The sequence below is a fragment of the Epinephelus lanceolatus genome, chromosome 21, assembly GCF_041903045.1.
Source record: "Epinephelus lanceolatus isolate andai-2023 chromosome 21, ASM4190304v1, whole genome shotgun sequence".
NCBI lineage: Eukaryota > Metazoa > Chordata > Actinopteri > Perciformes > Serranidae > Epinephelus > Epinephelus lanceolatus.
Window position 1 is genome coordinate 24,911,223 of NC_135754.1, and position 24,073 is coordinate 24,935,295.

At 41.7% G+C, this 24,073-nt stretch overlaps 1 protein-coding gene across 2 annotated transcripts in view; it reads right to left on the reverse strand.

Moving 5' to 3' along the window:
* Positions 1–24,073, reverse strand: part of adamts14 (ADAM metallopeptidase with thrombospondin type 1 motif, 14) — a 95,027-nt gene that overhangs the window by 54,642 nt on the left and 16,312 nt on the right. For both annotated transcript variants that reach the window (XM_033611365.2, XM_033611364.2), the window contains exons 3-4: positions 20,668–20,824; positions 15,636–15,832 (exon numbers count right to left, since the gene is read on the reverse strand). In XM_033611365.2, the coding sequence (XP_033467256.1) occupies positions 15,636–15,832; positions 20,668–20,824 (354 nt within the window). The remainder of the gene's footprint in view (positions 1–15,635; positions 15,833–20,667; positions 20,825–24,073) is intronic.

A 24,073-nucleotide genomic window follows, 5' to 3' on the forward strand; every position in this document is an offset into this window, starting at 1 on the left:
TGACAACTTTGACCATCACTTTAGTTTTTATATGACACACACTTTTAGTAATGAGTGGATCTTCAAGCATTTATATATATATTAATTTCGACCAGGTTATGTGAACAGCATATATCACAAGCCTTACTTTGAGAAAAAGAAAGTGTCGTGCAGCGTTGTTCCTGTGGGCTACGGCAACACTAAACTCCTGAGCTTGCCTGAGAAGGACTAAATGCACAAACCTGCTATTTTTAAATATCCGCTAGGGTCTAGCTACCATGGCTGAAGGGTTACTTGTGGTTCCAAAGGTACCATACTGAAAGCGTTTGGTGGAAACTTCTGTCACTTGTTTCAAAACTACCAAACTGACAAAAAGAGTCATTTCACCTCACAGAACACAGGAGTTTCTGGTCCGACACTGCCTCAATTGGATGGTTTGTGTTGTTGTGTAACTTTGGTGAATCTGAACTATTTTAAACACCAAAGTCACACAGTAACAAACAAACCAACCAACTGTGTCAATGTCAGTTTTGAAACTCATGTGTTTTACTGGGTAAAATACTATTTTTGTCAAAGGAGTCTGGTGGCTTTAAAGAGAGCTATATTATGGCTTCTGTTCCCTGTCACTTAACAGTGGTGAAAATGTTCTAAACATTACATGCTCTCAAATTGATACTACTCTTTTTTTAAGTGGCTAAAAAACGTTTTGCTGCCACCCCCACCAACAGCAGTACATTGCTTAGCTTCCATGCTGCCACCTGTTTTTCCAAATTGGGAGTCTGCCAACCACCATTTATTGTGGGGAATACACTGACTATGGGTAAGTACCTTGCTCATTATGCGGCATTAACTGCAGAGTGATGAGGGGGAAAATAATTCAAGGCTGCAACATGAAATGTGTAAAAAGATGAAGGGTTCTGAATACTTTCTGAATGCACTGCTATTGAACAGAGGAAAACAATCTTTCTGTGAAACCTGGACATATGATCAGTGACGAAGAACTCAGGAGGGGGCTGAATGAAGGGCACAGGTACTCTAATCATGAACATTCTATAGGGAACACCATGTGCAGGCATAGTTGATGAGTGTATATGGTACCAGAGGGATCAATGATGGATCTGTTACATTATGAAAAATACCTGAATCTTTGATCTTTAAAAAAAGAGATGGTTCAAGTCTGTGCTAAAACATTTGTGGCCCCAAGAATCATTTCAACAAGAAACATCCAATTACAGAGCAGCTGCCATACACAGATGTAACCTATTGATTGGCTCACTGAAAAACCCTGTTCTGTACCACTGTGTGGCCCTAACCAACCCCCATCCCCCTTTTTTGTCCCTTCTACCTGAAAACACCAATTTAAAAAAAAAGGAAATAACATTTGTCGTGGTCACAACATTGAAAAATGACATTTTGAAACACTTAATGGTAATGTTTATAAGAAACAATGTCCTGTTTGTTCACTGTCAGCAGTTTTCATTGGTACTATTTCTTTAGTGAAAGTGGTGGAGTGAAATGGATCATCCAGAGTGACTAAGGCCACATCCACACTATGGCAGACTTTATACTTCGGGATCAATAGAGTATTTATCTATTTATCTATCTACCTACTTCTGCGTTGAATTTGACGCTGTCGTCAACGCAGAGCATGCCGTAACCTACGCTGTAGAAACCATTTCCCTCAGTGGAAACGAAGCTTTTATTTACTTTAATTTCACAGATAAGAAACAATAAATTGTGTAAATGATAAAGCCTCCACAAAAATAGCATTGTAGGTCTTGTGTGTGATTTATCCTGGCTTCATATGAGCAGAGGAAATCTCCACTCATCACTAGGCTAATAAATACAATGTAAAATGCCATAAGCTTGTGCTAAAAACATTAGCATGTTGTATTTGTGGGAAAAATGTGTCCAGATAAAGACAAGTGTTTGTCTGTGAATGCTGCGAGTTATAGTGAAGCCGATTTGTGTACTTGTGTTTGAAATTGTCTCAATTAAGCCATGTTTAATGTGTGTTTAATGTGTGTTTTGAACTCTATGGTTTTGAATTAACTAATCTCTACAGCATTTCACAGAAACCTCTGCTGCCAACTAGTGTTTCGGAGGTGTAACTGCAGAGTGACACAGACACACCACCGCACAAGTATAAATCCTCACATCGGTGTATGCCACATGCGTAGGCTATGGCGTAGGGTCTGCCGCAGAAATATAAATCTTGCTTAATACGTTTTCATTTTTCAGTGGCTTTTTTTTTTTTTTAATTTTAAAATGCAGACAATCTCTGTATACATGAGAGGTTTAGCACCATTACTCTTGTCCATATCAGCACACCCAAAAATGCATATCACATGACCATTAACATACACTGGGCATACATGTGCCTATATAAACAGGAAGCAGATTGTCTACTCAAAAGAAAACCCTACTGAGATGGTGAACAGTCAGACCATAGATTCCTTTGCTTGGGCCGGCAACAAAATGGTATAAGGTGGTCAAGGCGGTGTAAAATAGACTGACTGCAAAGAAAATACAGTAGCAAATTAGAGCGGTACCGGGAGCAATATCCAATCCAGAGGACGTCATTGTGATAGGAAAGGAGTACTGACACATGAAGGATAAAATTACAAATGCTAAAATGTTTTGGCTTGACATGTCATGACTGAAAAGACCCAATCAGGCAGCAAATATGCGCGTTTGCATCTATGTTTCCATCAGTCCAGACTCAAATTACAACATGGTCAGCAGTGTTTTCAAAGTTGTTGTTTCTGGAAAATTCAAGTTGCTGTATACATCTTCATGTTTAAGATCTTTTGAGCACCACAAACAAAATCGCACTACCAACGGGGCGACAGAAATGTCAGCCACAAGTTTGTAATTACCTGAACAAATACATGTGTCTGGGTAAATGCCACCAGAGGTCAGTGAGGGCTACATGGTGTACATGCGTTCTTTTGAACCATGGGTGAACTGACCCTTAAAAAAACCCTATTCATCTTATCACACCTAAAGGTCATCCTATGAGTCGCTGTTCTCATGCTGACTGTAACATTTGTTGAATTTTCATCACCTTGACCTTAACTAATGTTAACATGTCAGAGCAGGAAAAAGCTTAGGTGTACCTAAACACTGATTATTAATATAACTAGTTACACCTTTTCAAAATGTCAGCCCCCTAAAAGTCCGTTGTAAAACATCTGATCTCAACTTGTATTTATAGCTTGTATAACTTGTTTTATCTACATCAACTCTCACATGGAACTGCATCCCCCTGACAGTACATCTTTGTAATAACCATCAGCTCTGGAGTCAATGAGGTTGATACGCTGTGAGCATGGAGCTCAAATTTTTTCCTACTGATGTTTAAAGTTTCAGCACAATATGAGATTTCTATATACCATTAACATAATGGTATGTTACAGCACGAGTGTGCTTTGTAAAAAAGATTTAAAAAAAGTACCGAGGGGGCGTCAGTGGCTTAGTGGTAGAGCAGGCGCCCCATGTACAAGGCTGTTGCCGCAGCGGCCCGGGTTCGACTCCAGCCTGTGGCCCTGTATGTCTCTCCCTCTCTCTCCCCCCTTCACACTTCACTATCCTATCAATTAAAGGCAGAAAAATGCCCTAAAAAATATCTTAAAAAAAAAAAAAAGTACCCAGCCTCTGTTTCCCTCAAGGACTTGTGTCTCACCCGTCTGTCTGCCCCGTCTGAACTTTCTACCATCAAAACTCTTTTCAGATTTTCAGATTCATTGCCCTTGGGTCTCCTTCCAGTGTTAATGAGTCTTTCTCTTGGTTTATTTCATGACAGGCCTGTATACAGCCTCTACTTCGGAGACAAACTTATCTTTCCCTTGTCTACCCCCCTATCTCCAAATTCACATTAGTTCAGAAACTGTTGAAAAGAAATAAACAGTTCAAGGGAATAATATCCACAAGGCTTGCGGCAACAGGACTAAAATTGTTGTGGTTTCCAAGCTAGTGCAGTCTTTGATACCTTGATGATGCCATTTTACTTTGAGAGACTCGGGCACTGGGTGGGAGCAAATGGAACCAATTTAAATAGATCTTCCATTTTATTCACCAGCGTTTAATGTGGCTGCTGGTCAGGGCCAGCTATTAGGGATTATGAACAGAGACAAAATTTTCCAAATCTGGCTGCTCATCCACTCCACCACCCCCACCACCACCACCACCACCACCACCCTTAGCTCTGATCATAGACTGTTTAAAAAAATGGACATAGCTACCGTGATGTCACCCACTGGTTTGTGGACTCCTGTTTAGAAGCCTCAAGATCGGCATTTCGGCTGTCGTCCTCTCAGTTTCTTGATACTAGAAGCGACCATATTTGGAAGAGTGGGTGGATCTGACTGAGAACCCTGACTGAGGACACTACTCTCTGACAGCTTGTCAATCAAATGGGCAATGCCCTTAATTGTGCACGACTAAAAGTTAACTAAGAGTTAATGCCTCAAGTCAGGGAGTTCAAGTATCTCGGGATCTTGTTCAACGTGAGATGGATCAGCCGTTTGGTGCGGCTTCTGCAGTGATGCTGGCGGAAAGCATTGCCTTCTGGCTCGGAAGGCAATGCTTTCGATTTACTGGTCCATTTAGGTCCCAACCCTCACCTATGGTCATGAGGTCTGGGTAGTGACCGAAAGAATGAGATCACTGATACAAGCGGCTGAAATGAGTTTCCTCCGTGGGGTGGCTGAGCTGAGCCTTAGAGATACAGTACGGAGCTTCGACATCTGGAGAGAGCTCGGAGTAGAGCCACTGCTCATTCTCGTCGAAAGGAGTCTGGTGAGTTGGTTCGGGCATCTGATCAGGATGGCTCCTGGGCGATTTGTGTTGGAGGTGTTTCGAGCTCGTCCCACCGGTAAGAGGCCTGGGGGCGGACCCAGAACATGATGGAGGGATTACATATCTCATCTGGCCTGAGAACACCTTGGGGTTCCCCAGGAGGAGCTGGGAAGCGTTGCTGGGGAGAGGGACGTCTGGGGTGATTTGCTTGGCCTGCTGCCCCCACAACCTGGCCCCAGATAAGCAGATGGATGGATGGATGGATGGATAGATGGATGGATGGATGGATAAAAATTCACCCCCTGTACAGCTGTCATTAATGTTGAAATTAGCCACAGAGACCAAAACTGTTTTGTACCAGGCTGTAAACATGTTTATGTCTGCTGTAAAGTTAGGCATTGTAACATGGGGGTCTATGTGGATTAACTGGAACCAGCCTCAAGTGGCCATTAGAGGAACTGCAGTTTTTGGCACTTCTGTGCTGGCTTTATTTTTCAGCCCCCGGGGTTATAGCTTGACTCTAATACTAACACAGGCAATATCAAATGGTTTCACACAATTAAATGGGTTTTATGGAGACTAACAACACCACACAAGAATACAGTTAGGCTCATTGAGTCCACAAGTGTCTCAGGTGTCCAGTTATACCCAATTTATGCAACTCAAAGACTGTTTAGGGACCCCAGTATGCAGAAATATTCCATTACACCATTTTGAAAATGGCAATGCCACTTTCTCCTCTCCTAAATTTAGCCCAACTTTGGAGCATTAATTAGCCCCTGCCCAACAAGACAGGCTGGTATCAGTGAACGCCTCAGGGCGTGGGTCCACATAGCGGTTTTTTCTCAGTGCCGGGGTCTTTTTTTCAATAGTTCTAATGAGGAGAGAGCGTACGTGGCTGCCTTTTTTCAGGCTTTTTTTTTGCAGCCGCTTCCAACGGTTCTGGTTGAAAAGCTCTTAACTTCTTGTCTCAATTGTGGTTTCATCTACAAATCAGTAATATTGTCCATATCAGATCAATGTAGCCCAACACTGAAGTTTAGCAACGCTAACAAAAGAAAACATTTTTTATCCATACAGTCCTGGCTGCCTTACACTGCCTCCCAGTTAGAATAAGTTTTAGGTGTTTTTAATTACTTTTCAAACTTATCCACCTCTGATCTTTCAGTACAATATCTTTCAGGGACAATATTAAGATATGGAGAGAAAACACATGAAAATATTTTTCTGCTCCGGGCCAAATCCAAAGATACACTGTAATACCTAAAGAAAAATGGAAATCAACAACCTCCCCCTCAGCACAATATCGAAGTTGTTCTTCTTTCTTTTATTTTACTATTTAAACAGAAAACAGAAAAGTTAATGTATTTTTCAATGCTTCGTAAATATGGTGAAAAATGAAACTGACGGGTTTTGTTCGCAGCATTTCTCCATTTCAAATTTGACATGCAACATTAATCTACCAAAGGTTATCTAATATCTGGCATTGCGAGACACTGAATTTACAAGAGCCCTGAGGTGAAGTCAGATGTTTTCATTAATTCTACAACAGAGGCGCTGAGCAGCTGTGATGTTATTTCTGTCTGTAAGCTTTAATCTGTCCAGCTGCTACTGAAGCATATGCAAAGAAAAGTATTAATTTCATTAAAATTACAATCCTGACACAAGAGACAGCATATGAGCATATGAATTACCAAGACAACCAGCCATGTGCAGAGCTGAGATGATAAATGAACAAATAACGAGAAAGAACAGAAATGACAAAGGTTGTTTTTCATTGTCAAACCGGTACGTCAAGTTTCTTTTACTTTGTTTAACTTACGTTTTGTGTTATAAAATCTGCTGACTGTCTTACAAGATTTCTGAAATTGTATGTTTAAATATGCAAATGAGGCTTATCTAATTAAATATATGCATATTTGTTTACATTTCTAGAACAAAATTCTGAACAGTGGATAAAGCCAGGCTCAAAACTCTTGTTTTATTTTGGCGACATATTAGAGATTTTGCAGAGGAAATTTTGAATATTTCTTTTTTATCACTCCATGATTCAGAAAATACTGTTAACAGCCATTAAAAATCAATTTCAGCCATGTTTTCACGAATAAAATGTTGTATAAATCAGGCTATGAATAATGTATGAACAAACCTCTCTTTGAAAACCTTCAGGATATAGACAGTAACAAAACTGGAATGTTTGATGTATGTAAGTGCTACTTAAGTGAGGATTTCTGACTCAGAAACTCATTTTGTTTTTATCAAATTAAATAAATTGTTAGGACACGACTGGTGAAGATGGTAAAAATTCTAACTAGTAGATACCATGAAACCCGTCTTTTAGAAATTTACTTTCCACAAGTGTGCAGTGGTGCCCCCAAGGGAGGACCAGGCGGCCATGGCCCTCCTGACACAATTGCTGACTCCTCATGGGGAAAATAACTGGAGGTCGATATTACTGTCTTAACAGAGGCTGTGGTGTGCTTATTTTTAAGCTAGCTAATCACGCAAAGGTAACGGTATCTTTTCAAGCTAGTCACCCCAACCAAAGCATCCATTGGTACCAACCAGATCTGCATTGCTTGTCGGGAAGGGGTCTAAATCAGTGGTTCCCAACTGGTCCATCTATGGGGTCCAGATTTCTCCTTAGTCATCAGTTCAAGGTCCATACATTCGGCATCATACTTGCGTTTGGCCACGTCGTCCAGCTAGTTTGCTGTCTCTGTCAAGTAGCTGTCACTCACTCTACAGCAGGAAACAGCACTCCAAAATAAAAGCTCTGTGCTGGAAATCCACTGTGCTTCAAAATAAAGTTTGTTTTTTACAAACCTAGAACGTTCGCGAGTCACCTAGGGTCAATTCAGACCCACTTTTGGACTATGAGCCACCAGTTGGTAACCACTGGTCTAAATAACGTTTCAAAGTTAGGCTAAATTTTGGCGAGGGAACAACTGACATGGCAATTTTCAACTATGGGACCCATTATCTATCTAATAATGAGTTCTATGGGAACCCACGAGTCTCCTAAACTAAACCAACCTATTTGAAGAACAATGACTCATACGCAACACATTAAAACAAGACTGTTGTTGGTATTCAAAATGTGAACTGTACCAGTATTAGTCAATGCACGTTAGATAATTAGTGATATTAACAGTAAAATAAGAAATTAAAATTTTCTGGCACTGCCCAAGAGTCACAACATATTGGCACAATATTTTTCAGTCGCTATCAGATGTCCTAGGTAGAACTGTGGATCCTGATCCACTGACCGCATTCTTTGGTATTAAAGGTTCTGACCTTGTGTTAACCGGTTCTCAGCCTCATATGATATTATTAGTAGGGACGCGCCGAATATTCGGTAACCGAATATATTTGGCCGAATATTGCAAAAAAGACACACATTAGGTATTCGGTGGAACACGTGAAAAGCAAGGCCAAATAATAGTGGCGTGTTTTGATAACGCAATCAAACAGCGTGCGGTGACGGACGGAGTAAAATATCGGCAGTGTGGCGATATTTTACTCCTGCACTCGCATTTGCGACTAAAAATAGTTTTGTGCGAGCAAAATAAATCATTCAGCACGCTGTGCGAGTACAGATTTCAACTAGCAGCAGAAACGAAACGGCGAATCCCGCCGGTTGTGGGTTGAACGGGGGTCACAGACACAGACAGGAATGTATTCCTGTCAAATACGGCGGCGCATGATAACGGCTTACCAGCGACGGAGAAGTCCGGGTCCAGGTGAATAACTTCTTGTCATGACTGCCCAAAAGTACCTGAACAGCCGAGCCGTGACAGCACACAGTATGTGGCGTGTCAGAGGAGAAACGAGCCGTTCACATTACTCTTTGTGGCAGGTAACAGTCCACAAACCTCACCGCACTTAAGGGACTGTTCTTTACTTGTCAGGGGAGGAGGGTGGCTGGTTGATTTTTATTTATTTATTTTATTTTGATCCCCCCTATGTTAATCACTTATTGATGTTGTTTTTGAAGTATGAATAAGTCAATAAGTAATTTATTCCATTGAAATATCATTGATGTATTATAGAAAAGTGATTTATCTTTTTATAAATGACAAAAGGCACATCTGCCTCATTTTCGCTGTGGTATCGTGATACTACTCAGAACCGTGATACTTTCACTGGTATCGTACCATGGGTCCCAATTTTGGTACCGTGACAACACTAATCTGGAGGGGGTTCATCTGCAAAAACTAATGAAAAACTAAACAACGGTATTCGGTACTCAGTATTCGGCCAAGTGTTTAATTTTAAACGGCTTCGGCCACAAATTTTCATTTCGGTGCATCCCTAATTATTTGTGATTCTACTTGCACGTAGATTGATATTATTAAATTTTTATCTTTAATTATTATATATTGCAAACGTGTCTTTTCCTATACATGTATGACAAATCACCCTTTAGAGTATTTTGGATTTCTGACTTGTTGAATATTTTCTATATTTTTGTATCATAAATTCTGTTTTCACTTTTATACTATTGCCACTGTTTGTTCAACTTTGAAAACCCCAATAAAAAGTGTTAGAATAAAAAAGAAGAAACTAAACTATGTGATTATGTATGTGATTCCTGAACTCTCCATATTGACATAGTTTGCCACTAACCTATATAGCAAGTAGCCTATATACATCAACCACATAATAGAGTTCCTAAACTTCAGTCATGGCTTTTGGTTTTGATGTGCCACTTGATTTTAGTGGCCCCATCTGGCCACCAGTGTGATACATTTCTAGGGGCACCACTGCTAGTCTGAAAGAGGACATATAATGGAAGCAAAATAGCCCAAAATCTAAAAATGGATAGCCGTTAGGGAGAGATGTGACAGCTATTTCAGGTCAGTTTTATGGTTAATTTATATGAACAGTGATGTTCATTTTAAAAAACAGACGTGTCCTCGGTCAGGCTCTTTCAGTATCTGTCCTTGTGCAGCTCACGAAGCTTCAGATATGGTAAAAAGAATAACAGAGTGCTACTACAAGAGTGCGCCACTGAGCTCTCTCTGAGTATTAATTATGACCGTGCAGAACAAAAGCTCTGTCACTGAAGAAAGGCTATCTTGGCTTCTGTCCAAATTTGCTCAGGGTTACACCCAAGGCATTTAAGCAAATATTCCATTCACAGAAGCCCATTCAGGTCAATAAGGGCTGTAAGGAACACTCAAGTGACCCCAAATTCTCCCAGATTTGTTACAAGCTCACATTCCTAGACTGGTCTATACTGACCTATATACGTGTGTTTATGTTGGACCCAAAACACAGAGGCTGTTGAAAAATGAGGACAGCATCAAAAATAGCATCATGAAGGTTCTATGATGAACATTGACACTGCAAACTTTTCCTGACTCAGAGATGCATTCAGCTTTTTTTTTTTTACTTTTTTGTGAGTCCTCCAACCCCTCGTATACAGGGATAATCACAAAGCCAGGAGGAGCACACAGAGGGCGGGAATCGGACTGTTGTGGCTGAAAATGAGAATAGCAGCTGTGGGCTACAGGCGCTAGGTGTCCCTGGCTTGTGTACAGCATCACATCGACGTGGACAAAACCTGGTGCGCGCTGTAACAACACAGCCATTGTGCGGCAGGCACCTCAGCAGTCACCTTGGCTTCGCGCAGACAGGATGTTCAGTAATCAATCCCTCGGGGAGAGTTTCTCCAGGTGGTACTACACATTCTGCAGCCACGGAGCAGGGATTCAGAGGGATTTGAGTGGGCAGAGCTCTTTCAGACACAGCAAGCCTGTGGCTTACGAGTGGAACTAAAGAGTTTTGACCCTCGTTTGTTTAAACTGCGCCTTTATTTCTGAAAGTTGCACATTTCTCTTGTCAAACTTTTCCAAGAATGAAGCAGAATATGTAGATATTACTGTGAAGAACTTCATTTCACTTCATAGTTCAGTAAATTTTATCCATAAGGACGTCTTGAAATTATCTCATCCTGCCATGGATCTGAAATAAGTGCTTATCAGAGAGCACTAGGAACTAAGAACTGATAATTATAGAGCACACTCTCGCAGCTACTTCACAGTACAATCTGCCAAGGTCATGAAAATCAGACATTTCTCTTGCAGGAGACATTTGGAGATGGACTGTGTATATATTATCCCAATTAAATAAGCACATCATTCCATGTCAGCAGAGCTTGGAAGTGTGAGTGAACTCCTGGCGCTAGTTTCCATGACTGCCCCGCACAGCTCCCAGTCAACTCTTTAATTGGTCTAGTGCAGCTAATCAGACCACCATGCAGGGTCCAAATGGTAACTGTTACAGAGTGAAACCAGCACCCTGTGAAAATCTGACTTGAGCGATTAGGGCCCATTAAGTAGATTATGGTGGTAGGAGCTGGTGGAACCCGTAATGAATGAGCTGAGAAATTTCTTCTTTTTTTTTTTTGTTCACCTCTCATCGGTAATCCATAAACAGCTAGAGGAAGTGGGGGTCTGGGGAGAAGTGTGGCAAGGTCTGATGTCAGAGAGGACACCTCCACAGGTGGGAGTCCACCAAACTCAGCAGCAGTGTTTTCATGTCAAAAAGGGATATTTATAGAGCTGCAACGATTAGTCCATTAGTCAAGCATTTATTTTGAGAACAGATTCAATGTTGAGCCTCCTGAGAAATGAGCTTTTGTTTGGTATGTAAGTTTCTCCTGGCTATTTGGGATGAGAAGGTCCGAGCATTTAAGTATAAAAACTAGCATTATGTTTTGGGGAAAAAAGGATATCCTCATATAGACCCTTTTACTGTTATAAACAGTGTGATATTTTTCAGTGGGCGGGGCTTATCTGGAGGCAAAACAGTTCTGCACAGACACTTGCTAGTGCTAGTTACCAAGTTCGGTGGGCTTGTTTTAGACAATGTAGGACGATGATGTGAGTGGTGCGTTCAGAAATACTCATTCCGAGTGTTATTCAGAGCACCGCACTCTCATAGTGGCAGCAGAGCGCCGAGTGAAGTGAATGTGTGATCAACTTAACCATTCATTCATTTATATAGAAACATAACTCTCCGTTTCTTCGACCAACAGGGCTCTCATATTGGTGTAGAGCACCAGATTTGATTTACGAATGCACCGTGTCAAGTGCACTCACTCTCCAGAACCGCAAGTGTTACTTGAATAAGTAAACACTGACCAATGGGACCAGACTGGTCGACCCATATGTTCTCACTCAGTGGATGGATGATTTGACAAGATGGCCGGCTTTGTGGTTGATTTTTTTTTATATATATATATTAGGGTATTAACAGAAAAGCCGATTTGTCGATGTGTCGACGTCAGTGGCACAAGTCGACACCCCCCAGGAGAAGTCGACAAGTCGTGTGTTTTTTCCCTCTCTCTCTCTCTGTGTGCTTGTGTACGGAATGCAATCGCTGCCTCTGATTGGCGTAGGGCTCATTTATGCTCCCTTTACATACAAAAATGTATACGTCTGTTTCAAACGATGTTACCGTAACTGTCCACATACTTCCATGCACCCTTTACGTTGGCATGGATGTTAACCAATATATCCATATATGCCTTGGTCAGGCGCCCCGAGCGGTTGGGGGGTTCAGTGCCTTGCTCAAGGGCACCAGGAAGTGAACTGGCACCTCTCCAGCCACCAGTCCACACTCCATATTTGGTCTGGACGGGGACTTGAACAGGCGACCCTCCGGTTCCCAACCCAAGTATGGACTGAGCTACTGCCGCCCACTATGCCAATCATACAAGGAGGATGATCCTCCAGTTTGTTTTGCTACTGAAGCTAACGTTAGCTAATGCGCTAAAAAGTTAACGTTACGGAGAAATCCAATACTCCTCTTAATACCTCCCCAGTGTCTGATGAGGTGGACATGATAACCCTTAATACACATAACGTTATTCATTCCTACAACAGGAAATACTTTTCCCTAACCTGATATGAAGTGTGCACAGGTGAGTATTTTTGATAATCGCCTCTGTCCAGTCCTTTCGTCTTATCAAATTTAACCACAGTTGTCTTTGTTTTTGTTAAGGGGTAGTGGCGGCTGGTATGTGATATAAGTTCTGAACCATGACTCCTTCTATTCTGGCTCCCAATAACACAACAAGACGACATTTTAAGACTCCTATGTAGCCTACAGCCCTGTGGTGGAGAGTCGTGTTTTGCCTCCAGCTAACAAACTGACGTCATTGTGACGTTGGCCCTAAAAGGGTCTATGGGTATGTTGGGTTTATTTTTATAGTCACAAATGTGTAATAAAGTATAAAACTATATATTTTAGTGCCTGAAAATGGCTGAACATTTGTTCAATGTTTTGTAAATGGTCACTGTTAAAGTCTAAAACTGTTCATTTTAATGCCCCGGCTGTGCAAAAGCTAAACTGCAAATAATGCAACAAATCAAAAAGCCATGTGATATGGTCATTTTGTAACTCTGCATAAATTTTCATTGCTCTACACTCCAAAACTGTCCTTAGTGAATGTAGAAACAGTCTGTCTCACCTGACTGGCCTGTGTGAATGCTGCGAAAATATAAAACTAACTGGCTGACTGGGTGGTGCAGGTTCAATATCCTGGTCCTTAACACCACCAAGACCAAGGAGCTGATTAGCAACTACAGGAGGAATACACCGGACATTCAGCCATTAAGCATCAGCAGGACCTGTGTGGAGAGGGTCTCTGATTTCCAGTTCCTGGCTGTCTAGACTGAGGAGGACCTGACCTGGAGCGCCAACACCACAGCGTTGATTAAGAAGGCACAGCATGGAGACTCTACTTCTCAAGATGTCTCAGGAAGAACCAGCTCACCCAGAAACCACTTGTGTTCTTCTACCACTGCTCCACAAACAGTGTGTTAACGTACTGTATATGTGTGTGGTATGCCAGCTGCACAGTAGCAGACTGAAGAGCGCTCTAGTTCCTGCTGCCTCAAAAAAGCCCAGAACACTTTCAAGGACCCATCCCACCTAGGACACCATCTGTTTGAACTGCTGCCCTTGGGCAGGAAACACAGGACACTTTAAACAAGGACAAACAGGTTAACAAAACGCTTTTATCGTGAGGCAATAACTGCACTTAATGAACTCACAAAGGCTTGAGTGTAGAAATATGCTTGAGTGCAATATCAGAGATTTGTGCAATAGGCCGAATGCCCTGCATTTGTGTTTTTCAGTGTAATATCATTTGCTGTTTTACATTTAACTATATAGTTTGTTATTGTTTTTAGAAGGTCTTTTTTACTTATATTTGCACTGAGGAGGATGGATTTAATTTCGTTGTACATGTACAATGACAATATAGATATTGTCAGGGTAGGTCAATCAGATGCAGAGTCCCAGTCCCAGTTTCCTCAAACGAGTACGTCCTATAAACAGTGTCTCGGCTTGTTATTATTGCTAGAATTGGTCAAATTTGTGTAACATTTCAAACTACAAGTGTATTTAGGTATTAATAAACCATTTCCAACTTTAGGAGCTTATCCACTTTTGTGTTGGGACTGGCTGCGGACTGACTTGGCAGAGTTGGCTGCCATCTTGTTTTTACATGGATTAGTGTACTGTGCTTTTGCTACAACTACATTGCACAAACAAATGTCCACAAGTGAGGACAACAGGTCTAAGTTGCGAAATAAAATATAAGGTACAGCAAAACCAAAATGTAATGTCTTTATATGAGGATGCAGGGTCTCAGGTAGTTACGTTATTTTTAAAGAAAAAAATGCCAAATATTCATTAATTCAAGCTGGATATTGTAATTTTTGAAGCTTTTCTTTGTCTCACATAGGGATGCCAATTTCAATTAATTTGCTTTCGACAGCCCAACATACATTAATTGGTAACTAACCAATTAATTTTTAAGGGAAAAAAAAAAAAATGTAAAAAATGTAAAATACAAATAAAAAGCCCTATCCATTTAGAGGTTTCGATTTTTTTGGCCTTTAATTAATCGGACAGTGCTTGTGTGAAAGGGGAAGAGAGGGTAGATGACATCCAGCAAAGGGCTGCAAGTCGGAATCGAACCTGCAGCTGCTGTGGCAAGGTTGTAGCCTTTGTACATGGGGCCCCAAAGGTTTTGAAATTTTAATGCTTTGTAACATACATGCCTTGTCTTTTATTTTCTGTTGACTTTGCTGACAGACAGACAGCTAGCTGCGTTAACAGGCAGAAACGTGATGCCCACTGCCCTCCAGCTGCAAACTCCAGAATCCTAGGATAGCAAAGGAATGGCCCACTGTACTCTGCATCTGATTGACCTACCCTGACATTCTTACCCTAACCCTAACCAATCCTACAACAAAGGCAATGAGTACTAGCCAGTCATAGCAAGCGTAGGGTGCTTCATTCCTTCGCTATCCCAGGATTTGCAAATTTTGCAAAATTCCGGTCTCCACTGGTTAGCTAACGTTAGCCTTGGCCACTCAGGTGGGAGCCAGCTACAGGTGGCACTCATTTACAATTACAGCTGGTCACACCGCCCTGGTGGCAGAACTAAAAAGAGAGAACACAGATAACAATGACAGGGTTCTCCGGCTCAAAATGTAGCTGCTTACTCACCAGGGTGATCTTGGAGGAGACTGGAGGGTGGGCACAATGTTCCCACATCAATGTTGTTGGGTCAAGACAGTGCTGGTAGTGGTAATCACCAAATAGGCAGCGCCACTAGATTCAAGATGTCACCTTTGGCTGGGTGGTGGGTATTTTGTACAATTTACTGACATTTAAAACACAACTTTAGGACAACCAATTGTTCAATAAATCAGTAAGTTCGACAGCCCATTGCTCGAAAAGGAAAATTATGGTTAGTTGCAGGTCAAGATATTTCATGTTGGGTGGTGAGAATTTGATTAGATTTGATTCAAACACCAGAAAAGACTTACTATGTTCATGAGTGTGAGAACATAATTCTGCACATGCTCCTTGCCGTGGAAGCGCACCACTGAGTCGTCCACAGCCAGCAGCACCTCGATGTTGTAGTCATCTTTCTTCGCGTGCCTCCTCTTGCGCTCAGACTCTGACAGTTTATGTTCCACGAGATCCAGAGCCGCAGGGAGGTCTGCGATCCCGAAGTCTGCCACTGAAAAATATGAACAGCACATAAATAAGTCAATGACTGTGGGAATCTGACACCTGTGATATTTCTTCTCTTATTTCAGCTTTCGTGGAGTGATTTATGTTTGTGTCAGACCCGACGTGAAACAAACTTCTGTCTCAGGATGGGCAGGAGGAATCCTTTGTAAGCCACTTGATCTCTAGTCAAAATACTCCCCTTACACTCATAAATCGTTGGCCTGCGGAGTGAGAAGTGTATTTCCTCTCAGCCCCACATTTAACCTAACTAGTGTGTGCATTCATTGCATGAATCCCAGCTGAGTCACACCAATTCCAAACAACATTAATCCATGTCATTAAGCGCTTCAGCTGTTTTGTGTACGTGTGATATTCATGCACAATATGCAGTCTGTCTACGGCTGTGCTTGGCAGAGTTAAACACTTACTGAAAGACGCAATTTGTGAGAATGTTACAGATTCAGGCTGCAGCAGAAACTGTGAGATGGCCCTGATCTCTGGAGATGAGCTGAAGAGTCACGCGGAAAAAAAAAATAAGTAAGATGCAGTGATCCATGCACTTTGAACACATTCAATAGGCTGAAAACTGAAGTTCTATCACGTGAAAAAAAATCATCATAAAAGCCATAAATAGATTTGTGTTTAGCAGCAGTTTTTTCATAGACGTAATTCCAAGTTTCTAATGTCTTGCTATCTGTATGAGCAAGCAGATACACAAACTGATAAATAATTTCCTTGATGAAAGTAATAACATAAACTAGCGTTAGTTCAGGCAGGACACGATGTCAAGCTCAGCTCATATCCCAGCTACATCAGCTGATCTCAAACTGATGGAGCAGCTGATTCCTTTCTATGCAACCAATTGGTGAATCTCCTTCAGGGCACCCTATTTAAACTGCTCTGGCGTGCCTACTGTTGCTGCTTCCTCTGCAAGCTGCTTTGCAACCCAACTCCACCCCAGGTCCTCCTTTTCATGCTGTGTCTGACTTATTGGTGTCATTTCTGTTTGTCATTGATGTTGCTCTGTTCTGTTCATGGGGGTCTTTGCTGCTGCTCTTCCTGCCATAGAGGCAGTACACATGCAACAGCTGCACCCCGAGATAAACCAAGTTCAACTTTTGGAATGCAACAGAGGACACCGCCTGTCATGTGACCAGGAACAACCAATCACAGCTGACAGATATCTTTACCTTCTTCTGGTAAGTCTGTGATAAATACAGAGAAGTTGATCATTTTGGTGCAGGCTACCCAGAGCTTTTCATCTGTCCCACAGACGATAGGCCTGCACACTTATAAACAGCTACTAGAGGAAGATCAACTCTGCTCTCAGGATTTCAGGTAAATAGGCTATCATACAGTACTTGTTAGGGTTGTTTAGCAACCTCAGATGCAGCATAACTCTTAAAAGCTGGCTCGCAAAAGGCACAAAAGTATGTGCAGGGTTCCTTAGGCTTTCCATGTAGGCGCATGGAAGGGCAGGGAGGTTTGCGCTCTCTGCCTCAGACTTTCCTCGTTTGCATGTTGAAGGGCAGAGAGTTGTGCTCTCTCAGCCTTTGACTTTCCATGCAGGCACGTGGAAGGGCAGAGAGGTGTGCTCTCTCCGCCTTAGGCTTTCCACATAGACACGTGGAAGAGGTTTTCTGTGTAGGCCTAGGAAAGGCAGAGAGGCCCCAGAACAGAGCCACACACTACATATATTACTGCTAATGGAAATAAAGGTTTTTTTTGACTAAATTGTTCCTGACTGAAATGCAACTGCAGAATGTGAGCTTGGCATTTTGCTCTAAGCCATGAATTACAATAAGCTTTTTTAAAAGACGGTAGTCATTTAAGCCTGCCAGATACAAATTGAGACATGATACATTATCTCATGCATACCAGAAAATCAATTGAATGAGGTAGTTTAAGAAGTACAATGCAGAAAAATAAGAATGAACACAGTGCTCTACAAAAACCATTCAGACAACTGGCTCCGGGCAACTCTCCAGAGAAGCTATTTATTCTGAATTACTAAAGCTGCAGATAAACAAATAAATAGAAAACAGATGACAACTTGTTTGCACCAGTGACAGCAGAGAAAATTAAAATAAATGTGCTCAACAACTGACAAAAACTGGACTATTTCTAATAAGCAGGAAAACAAAATAATTGCAAAGCTGTAATTGTAATTAATACCACGCATTCTTTAACATAATACGGATAGACATTACATGAGAGTGGCAGGATGAAAAATAATATTTGAGATTAAGTAAAATTCTGATTGCTGTGGCTGTGGTAGGACAAGAGTCTGTCTGCTGGTGTGCTAAAAGCCCCATCACCTGTTTTAAGCCTCGCCTGGGACACAGGTTCTCCCTGCGGGACGAGACACAACTGTGAGTAAACATCTCAAAAACCCATAAGGAAGGGTAAAAAAGCTTTTACAGCAGACAGGACTGGTTTCAAAAAGGCCACAAATACTGAACACTAATGCTTCTCTCTGCGACTAACTTGTTAAAGCAGGGTTTTTTTTCATCGGTGCAGAAACAGTAATGGAAAAGGTAACAGGTGTATCCTTTCATAGAAGAACCTAGCATGTAGATAAAAGTGAACATAATGCATTTCACAAAGGCAGTAAAAAAAGGAGGCTTAGAAAATGTGAATGTGGCTTGATACAAATTGAGCTAAAAGGTTGTGGAGTGGAATGAAATGATGCTGGGAAATCAGTGAGTATTGTGAGAGTCTCCTTCCAGATGCTCAAGTTATTGTTGTTGCAAGGAAGGGATAGAAAAGGAATTCATGGTGGATCTGGGTCATTATACTGCCAAGGAAAGGTCAATCTCCCCCCTTCACCAGCTCCCCCATCCTCCCCATTCCCAGTTCTACCACTGGAGCCCAGAATTCCTCACTCCACCAGCTGGTTAAGGAGCACTGCATCTGTTCAGTCTAATAAACACAGAGCAGTGACAGGAGTTTAAAAGTTGCAGGGTGAAGTCTTGGTGAAGTATTAGCTCCCAACCTGCAATAATGTGTACTTACATTTATGATTTAAGTACAGCTTTAGATTTTTGTGCGTTTGTTTCCAACACTGGTTTCCATTTTTTCAGTTCCGTCGGTGAAGCAATCGGCAGGCTAAAGTGTGCTTTCATTATTGTCTGTGTTACAATGTTGTTGAAAAAAGGGCTACTGACAAATCATTGATAATTATTACCAGTGTTGGGGGTAACGCATTACAGTGATATATTACTTTTTAGCAGTAATAAAGTGATATAAGGCCATACCAACAGGATTTCCGGTAATATTATTATTACATTTACAACGTATGATCCACACTGCTCCACTTCCATCAGTGTGCCACCAGAAAAAAACATCAGGTTGTTGGGTGTTGTCACGTCATTCATTATAGGCCACCTTATAGAGGGGTGCCCTGACATTGTCACGACCAGTGTGTTTCCATTCATATAGCTAAGTAGCTAATTAGCCGGCATTAAGTGCATTTATCTGAAGCTGACAGAAGACTGATGAGAGTAAACCAAAACAGTAATGTTGCGGGCTGTTTTGATTTGATTTCAACACAAAAAAAAATACTGTGGTGCAGCTTTAAATAAAAGCTTCAAGGTGTCTCCTGTTTTGTTCCTGTTATGATCTTGATTAATGACCAGAAAATAGTTTTTGCAGAACATTATGATGTCACACTGAAGCTGACCTTTAAGCTTTTGGACCATGTTATCATTTTATCCTGTTGGACATTTGTGTAAAATGTTGTCATTATTAGTGTATGAATTCTTGAGATTTGGCCCAAAACATGTTTTGTGAGGTCACAGTGACTTTTGACCCAAGACTCTAAAATTCCAAGGGGATGTATGTGCTAATTTTGGAAAAATTCCTTTTAAAATAATATTTTCAAGTGCACGAATGGAAAAAACAAATCTTTGTAAAAAAAAAATTTGGAAAAATTCCCTCAAGGCCTGAAAATGAGACAGACCTTGTGACCAGAGTCACACAGACCTTGCCCTTTGACCTACGACCATCAAATTCCAATCAGTTCATTGGTGAGTCTGAGTGGATGTTTGTGCCAAATTTGAGGAAATTCCCTCGAGACATTCTCAAGATATCATGATCACGAAAATGACACAGACAAGGTCACAGGGACCTTGACCTTTGACCTTCAACCATCAAATTCCAATCAGTTCATTGGTGAGTCTGAGTGGATGTTCGTGCCAAATTTGAGGAAATTCCCTCGAGACATTCTCAAGATATCATGATCATGAGAATGACACAGACAAGGTCACAGTTACCTTGACCTTCGACCACAAAATTCTAATCAGTTCATGCTGAGTCCAAGTGGACCTTTGTGCCAAATTGAGGAAATTCCCTGAAGGCGTTCTTGAGATATTAAGTCACAAGAATGAGAGCGATGGACAGACAGCCTGAAAACATAATACCTCTGGCCACAGCTATCACCGGTTAGGAGGCTTAGAAAAAGGTTAGTAGAAATCCAGAAAATATCACAAAACAGTTTGAATTTCTTTTTCAGCTCTGGTGTTCACACAATGGCTTCCTGAAACTGCTGGAAAGATACACTGAAGTTACAAAAATGACACAGCTGTGACTTGAGTACATAATACCACTGCTGCTTTAAATGCAGCTGAACCACTTGAAATGATGGTGCTTTGTTCTATTCTATAATGTGCTACTGAACAAATAGTCCTTGCCATTATAAACCTCCGGTGCCCTTACACAAATGCACTCACTCACATGTGCACGCCCACATACTCTCTCTCACACACACACACACACATACACACAGACAGACAGACAGTGCTTTTTGTTTCCACTGACGTCAGACTCCCTCTCCTCGCCTACCTTCATTGTGGAGGTCCTCCCTCCGCTGGCCCGTCTCCCTCTTGATGGCCGACCTGCGGTAGACCACGTGGACCCGCCCCTTCACTTCCACGTCCTGTTGGCCCTTCTCGAGGGGCTCGATGAAAAACTCCCCATTATCAGTCCGGATCAGACCTGCCTGGAAAAAGAGGGCTTGAAATTAGTGCGCCCCTCCTCCTTCAAAGGATGGTAATTCCACTGGAGACAGTAATTACAGACTGCCTGATCAATTGGAAGACTCGGAGAAGGGTTGGATGTGGGGAATGACGCAGGTAGACACAATCTGGGGGCCCTCACCAATAAGGCTTTCGATGAGATTTATTAAGTGTCACCATCTTGCTGAACAAGATGATGAGCAGCTATGTCACTATTCAGTCTTGTGTTTCTCTTTGCTTTGTTCTGTTGTGAATTCAGAGCTCTCTTAGAGCTGTGCTCCACCTCCCGCAGCATTTTCTAACACTTTCCAAAATCCTTTTCAGCTACCCACAGAGAGCAGCCGGGATCTTGCTGCTTCCAATCAAAGGTAAGCATACAGCCAAGGGGATATTATGAAGTGCACAATAAGTTTGTGCCCATGGCGTCTTTATTAAAGTCTAAACATTTCTTTTAGCAGTACTGAGTTATGGGGAGGGGGAAAAATCTCATGCCTGTCTCTTCAGGTGTGGATATCTCCCTGACTGATCGTCAAACGTCAGTGAAAACTGGCCACTAGTGACAGAGGCATAGAGGAACTTTATCTCCAGGTGGACGACAAAGAACCAGAAAGACGTCTCTGCAGGATGCGTTCAGTAAAAGGAAAACACACTGTGAAATCTGGTCAGCATTTTCCTGCATCCACCTTTTAAGAATCTGAGCTGAAGTGATGATTGGCACTGGCGTTACACATAAAAGAGCACAAACATTTGCACACACTGATTTCCATAAAGTAAACATCCTCTGCTTCAGGCCTCTTTCTTGTATACCTAATGTGACTGAAGGTAAATATTTATATGGACTGCATATGGGAGCCAACATTCAGCTCTGATTCACTGCAACAATCATGATAAAAGCATGTGAGGATTACAGTTTTCACCCTGAAAGCTGTTAGACATTGAAATTATATTTATGCCTCGGGCTTATTCTTGTGTGAATTTATTATTAAAACAACATTTTACATCTACAACACAGCATCAACCCGCACTGATACAGTACAGGCATGTTCTCAATGTAAGAGCTGTGAGTGCAAATCTGATGTGTTGTTTGCAGTCCTTCTTTAGGCATTCCTAGAACTGACCGATTACACAAGTAATCAAGTTATTAACTTAAGTGGACACATTATATTATATCAGGGCCATTATGTTTCTGAATCACGTTGCACATATTTTTGCCATTATCTCACTGCTATTTTTGGTTTGCAAAACCAATTTGTTGATTACAAAATTTGTTGCTGCAATGTACATAATTGTCCATTACCTCATCAGGTTATTGGCTGGTAAACCTGCTGGGAAGCATTTATTGTGTAGCAAGCGTTCATTGCCACCTACCAGGAAAAAGGTGATGTGGCGGATAATTGATGCTCTTACTTTAAAGGTATACTATGCAGGATTGTCAGTTACTGTTTGTAAACACACTTGCTGGTGAAAATAAAAGTAAAAGACAACCCCAGATTAACTTGTTTGGTGTTTCACCTGCTGTGTCTCCTGCTGCTTGCGGTCAGGTCACTAGACTTGCTACCTTTTTATAAAGCCCCTCACCTGAGTGCTGTGGCGGTGCCCATAACCATCCCAAACACAGAAAATAAGAAGAAAACAAGAAAATACAGGAAGAGGGCAATATTAGGGCTGCCCCCTAATGGTCGACCAAACGTCAGTCGATCAGAATTGTCATTAGTCAGCAAGATTTCATTGGTCGCTTAGTCGCAGAACAAACAACAAAAAATATGAAACTCTATCAGGAGCTGCGCCTTGTCAAAATAAATCAAAACCTATATGACAGGACCATGTGGGACTTTAATTTGAAAGGACAGACACAGGAAGTGGCCATGCTCAGCAGTCAGACAGGAGTCACGTTACAAACCAATCACAGCTGACAGATATCTTTCAGTCTAATATTCAGTCTGTTAGTGCAGGGCTACCCAGAGCTTTACATCTGTCCCAAGGGACAATCGGCCTACACGGCCCAACGCCTGACCTCGCATTTTCCAGGCGGTTAAAGACTGCCCCCAATTTCCAGGACTGGTACCTGCGGTTATTCCACAGGCTAGTTAACAACATGTCGGGCAGGAAATCCAAAGTGTGGGATCATTTTGAGAAGGTGAAGGACGAACCCAAGGTGATATGTAAACTCACCTTCACTGGTCGACTACAAACATGACGTATCATCTGAAACATGGAAGTAGCTACATGCCCATTAGCCCACAGCGTCATTAACAGGCGGCTCGCTCAGTGTGTGACGTGCACTTGTAGATAAAATATAGGCCTATATTAATGAAGGTTCATTAGTACGGTTTTGTATTTCTCTGTAATGTAGCACAGTGTTAACAATGTTACTGATACTATTCTTTCTCACACCTTCAACTCAAATCACTGTGTTGCCACGCCCAAAATATATCACTGAAGCAGCCACACCCTTGAATATGCATAACTTTAAGCCTTAATGAAATAAAAAAAAATCACCCCCGCACAGTTGTCATAAATGCTTGAATTAGCAAAACCTATTTTTGTACAAGGTTGTAAACATTTCGGCTGTAAAGTTGGGCATTTAAACATGGGGGTCTGTGGGAGCCAGCCTCAAGTGGTCATTTGACGAACTGCAGTTTTTGGCATTTCCACGTTGGCTTCATTTTTCAGCCCCAGAAGACGTGGATACAACACATCTCTCTGCTCTGTCTGCTGAGCTGATGGAAAATCACACATGCCAACAAGCTGTGAGTATGCAAAGAGATGTTCTTGTCTGACATTTAGCACGACTCGCTGTTTCCTGCCAGCCAGTATGTGCATTCAATTTCAGCAATTGTACCAAGCTTTTAACTTCATACATTATGTATCACCATTTATCCTTTGTTGCGTCGCGGGAGGATAGAGACTATGCAGGCTCACATTGGGTGAGAGGTGAGATACGCCTCAGAGAGGTCCACAGTCTGGTGGACAAATGTTGTGACACTGCAACAAAATTTATTCGAATCCATCCAGAGAACATTGCTCCCTCATGTTTCCTGTCACACTCTACCATGAGCTGTGTCCAATCAAGACAAAACGCACTACAAGAAAACGATCAAAAACAAATCAATGGGTCATCAATGGTGGACACAGAGACGGTAATTAATTGCTTTTGAGTAGCTGTCAGTTAAGCAAGAAAACACAACCTAATGTGACCTCGACAACATGTAAACAATGTGACATCCTCGACT